At 32.7% G+C, this 4,480-nt stretch overlaps 1 protein-coding gene across 1 annotated transcript; it reads left to right on the top strand.

Annotated features, from left to right (window-relative positions):
• Positions 1-1,914: 1,914 nt before the first annotated feature.
• Positions 1,915-2,804, top strand: LOC115949682 (protein DMP2-like). Its single transcript, XM_031066974.1, has one exon. The coding sequence runs from the start codon at positions 1,983-1,985 to the stop codon at positions 2,598-2,600; it is 618 nt and encodes a 205-aa protein (XP_030922834.1). The 5' UTR covers positions 1,915-1,982; the 3' UTR covers positions 2,601-2,804.
• Positions 2,805-4,480: the final 1,676 nt, after the last annotated feature.

The raw sequence follows: 4,480 nt of genomic DNA, 5'->3' as shown, positions 1-4,480 counted from the left end.
TCAAACACAACCCAAAGCGGGTCTATAGTCGCGTTTTTTACAAAACCCAGCTATAAGTCTCAGCCTATAAGGGTGGAAAAACGCAGCTGTAGACCCCACAAGGGCGCTATTGATGCACAGTAAAAGCCACGTTTGTAAACGCGGTTATAACTTATAGCTGTGTTTTTAGGGTCTATAGCTACATTTTTGAAACCCGGCTAAAGCCCACGTTTTTTGTAGTCATTAATTTGTAGATATGAGATCAAGAAAGCAACGTTTATTGAACACAATTGAGTATGCAAATGTTGATTATTTGACCCGGAAAATAAAGAAATATAGCATTACGTAAATTGAATAGACTGTCCTCGTCAATTTGCACCAATAAGAATAAAGAATATGAGGGTCATGTACTAAAATTTTCAAGCAATCCTTAGAAATTGGAATAAATGTATAAAAATGGGCGAGAGGCATCTATTTTTTACTATATCTTTTTGTTAATATAAGGAAGAAATTATATAGGTTTCCCCACACGCCTCATGAAAGTATATGCTTAGACAAAGCTTTGGACTGGTTCACCCAAAAAATAAAATAAAATAACTGCGTGTTTGGTCAACCAAGATTGATTTAGCTAGAGAGCTCCAAGCCACTCTTTTATTGATGTGTGAGGGGGTAAGTGTTTGAACTTTGAAGTACTGTTTACTAGTGTAACAGAATAAATTCTGAAAGCTTGAATTGATAGAAAATGTTGAACATAAAATCAATTTCAAAAATATTAACTAAAAGTAATGAAACAAATAAAAATTTAATTATTATACAAAATATAATGTATCTTAAACTCAATTGTGATGCGAAATGTGAAAGCGTTAAGAAGCAGAACACATCTACTTCTATAAAATAAGAAACAAAACACGTTTATTTCTAAAATTACCTCAAATATACGAGGGTCCTCCTGGAATCCATGAGAAGAAAGAGTTCCGAAATCTACTAGAGAAATAATAAACAAAAGTATGAATTTTTATTAATTCCAATATACTAAAAAAGGTTTACAAGATTGAAAGACAAGAAAATATATTCTAAAATATAGCCTAATTAACATATATCCATAATAGGAACTAAATTTGACTTAAAAAATATTAAAAGAACCTAAAAATAAGGAAATAAATGTCCTAAACCTAAAATAACAAAAATTACACAAAAATATCAAAATTAATAAATTACAAAAATTAAATAATAGATACAGTCCTACAGCAAATTGAAATTGGGAATTAAAAATTTTCCATCTTAAACAAGTATACATGCAACACCACATTCATACTTGTAATCTATGTGTAGATACCACATACATACTTTCATCTTAAGAAAATACTCTATACATCCATAACTTTATACAAAATTCATAATTAAAGCACTGATTACATATTTTAAAAGTATGGACATGAAAAGGTGCCTGTGAGAAATAAAACCCCCTTTCATCTTATATATTACAAATTAACAAATGTATGTAACACTAATTCCACAGTTTGAACCATTTTTCTTTGAGACTTCTACCAAGTAAATTATAAGGTTCTTGACTCAATAAGTCATACTTTAATCTGCCTCTACAGGGAAGAGGCTATTTGTGGATTTGGTATAGTTTATTTGTATCTAAAAATTTTATAAAAAAACTGTACATTTATAAGCAAATATATAAAATAATAAAGATTTTATTTATTTATTTTTTAAAAACCCTTGCCAACACAAGCTTTCTGGAGTACTAGTGTTTGGACGTACAGTATGCTGATCTTGAAAGCTTGGATTAGGAATGAAGCTAAACCTTTCGAAAAGTAAAGCAATAGCATCCAACTCTATTCAATTTCACGTACAAGCAAGGCTCTCTATCTTGCTCTCTATATATACCAAAAACTTAGTTGCTATACTTGCAAGCTAGCTCCATAACACAAAAATCAAACACACTTACTTAATCTCCAATAATATTATCCCACACCAAAAACTTCAATTCCCAAATGGGTGCCTCAAAGTTCAAGCAAACCACTCAGTCGTTGTCGTCATCTTCTCAGACAACAATCAAAGACAAAACATTATCAGGGCTAGGAAACCTCATTAGGCTCCTCCCAACTGGTACAGTCTTCTTGTACCAATTCCTCAGCCCTCTCCTATCCAACAATGGCCACTGTGCTACAACCATCTACAAGTACCTAACCGCCATTCTCGTCGCTGTGTGCGGCTTTTCTTGCTTCTTTTCTTCATTCACTGATAGTTATGTTGGAGATGATAAGAAAACTCATTATGGGATTGCAACATCGAAGGGTCTTTGGCCCTCGGCGGACTCTAAGAACGTGGACTTGTCGGCTTACAAGCTTCGGATTGGGGACTTTGTCCATGCCTTTTTTGCACTGATTGTGTTTGGTGTTCTTGTGCTTTTGGATCAGAAAACTGTGAATTGCTTCTATCCCATGTCTGATTCCACTGAGGAGACTTTGCTCAAGGTGCTTCCTCCTATTGTTGGTGCAATTTCTAGTGTGGTTTTCATGGTGTACCCAAGCAACCGCCATGGAATTGGTTACCCTTCAAGTACTGATACTTCACAGACCTCCAAGTCTACCTCCTCGTCCTCGACCTAAAGTCTAAGAATTTAGCTTTGGATGAGAGTGTGTCGTTGCATTATATGTTTGTTTATTTATGTTTCCTTGTTTTAAAGGTTTGACATATGTTTGATGACCCTTTTAGTCAATTGCTGTAACTTGTATTGTAATAATTTGTTCTTTTGAACAATGTCTGTTCTGGTTGAATAACATGAATTCATGAAAGGGTTTGAGTCTCAAAAAGCAGGGTTGGGTATTTCCATTTATGTCCAGTGCAATTGAGTCTTTCGTACATACAATCAATGATTGAGAAAGAAAAGGGTTTGGCACACACTCGTATGTGCTTCTCAAGAGAAGAAAGAGTAGTGGATGCTTGCCCATCCTTTTGAACATGTGTCTGAGAAGAAAGAGTAGTGGATGCTTGCCCATCCTTTTGAACATGTGTCAAGTCTCTATGATACATGAATAAGTTTAATCCTTTATTTTATTTATTTATTTTTTTATGATAGCATGCATGAACTGGGATTGGTTTGCATGAAAAATTCTATGGTAACTTAACCTTTTTTTTTTTACATAGAAATTAGACAGGTTAATGAATGTTATAAAGAGGTTTAAAGTGTTTTTGTGTTGAATAAAAAACTTACATTTGAATTAGTGTTTTAATTTGATAATAATAAAAAGTAATTATTATAGAGTAGATTTTACAAAGTTTAAATCTATAGTGTGTGTCTATATAATGTAATTAATCACTATAATAAATCTTGTATACATGCAAAATGTCTTGTAGCTGAATTAGCACCTCTTTATATATAAAGTACTTGGGAGTTTAAGAGGGAAAAGATTCGAGCTATGGAGTTAGTAGTATGTTGTAATTATTTCTTAAAAAAAAAAAAAACAAAAAAAATCTTGTATACATGAATGACTTGGCATGTATATTTGTTTTGGGCTGTAACGGTTAATTCCTTGTAACCTACAGAAAATTTTGTTATGAATTGACCTATATATGACATCATTGACATGTAAGGATTTGAAGTAAAAGTTCCTATTTATACAATTCAATGTTATTGTGCCGCATTAAATTCTTTGATTAAAAGTCTATTATTTTAATTCGTTTGCTTTGCGTTTACGTTCCAAAAGTGAGAAAACGTAATTGCCTTGGGAGACTTAACTCAACTTGTAATAATCACTTTCTCTTAAAAAAAAAAAAAACCTTGTAATAATCAACCAGCCTAGCTTGCCGAATTCCGAAGATGCCGCTAAAGAGATTTATCTCATTACTCATTAGCAATTGCAAACAAAATATTAAGTGTGCGTTTGGATAGTGCTTTTGTGCATTTTTGTTTTGTTTTGTTTTTTTTTTTAAGCACGTTTTAGCGCTGAAACACACTTCCAGTGGATCCCGTGCACTGTTGATAGGACCCACAAACCTCTTTTTTCAGCAATTTTTTCATTAAAAATTGATCCCACAATATTATTCACATATTTAAAAATTATTTTGTTATAGTGTTTTCAGTTTCCAACAAAATAAGCGTTATCCAAACGAACCCTAATTCTACCCAGAATTCTAATATATATATATATATAACCGAAACTTCTGAAACTCTTACAATTTTCCACGTCAGCGCAATATTAAAAAAAAACACAAATGAAAAAAAATAAATAAATAAGCAAAGAAAAACCTTTTCTAAAACCTGATAAAAACCTAAATATAAAAAAAAAAAAAACATAAGCACAAAAAAAAGCTCTGCCGTTCCTCTCTCTTCTCTATTTCTCTACCTTCTGCTTCCCCAAAACCCAACACTGAAAAGCAATCCTACCAAGAAGCCATCCCCACATTGTCAGGTCTGAGATAGAAAGAAGGCATCACCAACCATATGGTTTCACGGTCGGAGAGTTTTTTCGGAAGCGAAGGTGACGAT

This window comes from Quercus lobata, chromosome 6, assembly GCF_001633185.2.
Source record: "Quercus lobata isolate SW786 chromosome 6, ValleyOak3.0 Primary Assembly, whole genome shotgun sequence".
Lineage (NCBI taxonomy): Eukaryota > Viridiplantae > Streptophyta > Magnoliopsida > Fagales > Fagaceae > Quercus > Quercus lobata.
The sequence above is the reverse complement of the archived record's forward strand: the minus strand, read 5'-3'. Positions and strand labels throughout refer to the sequence as shown.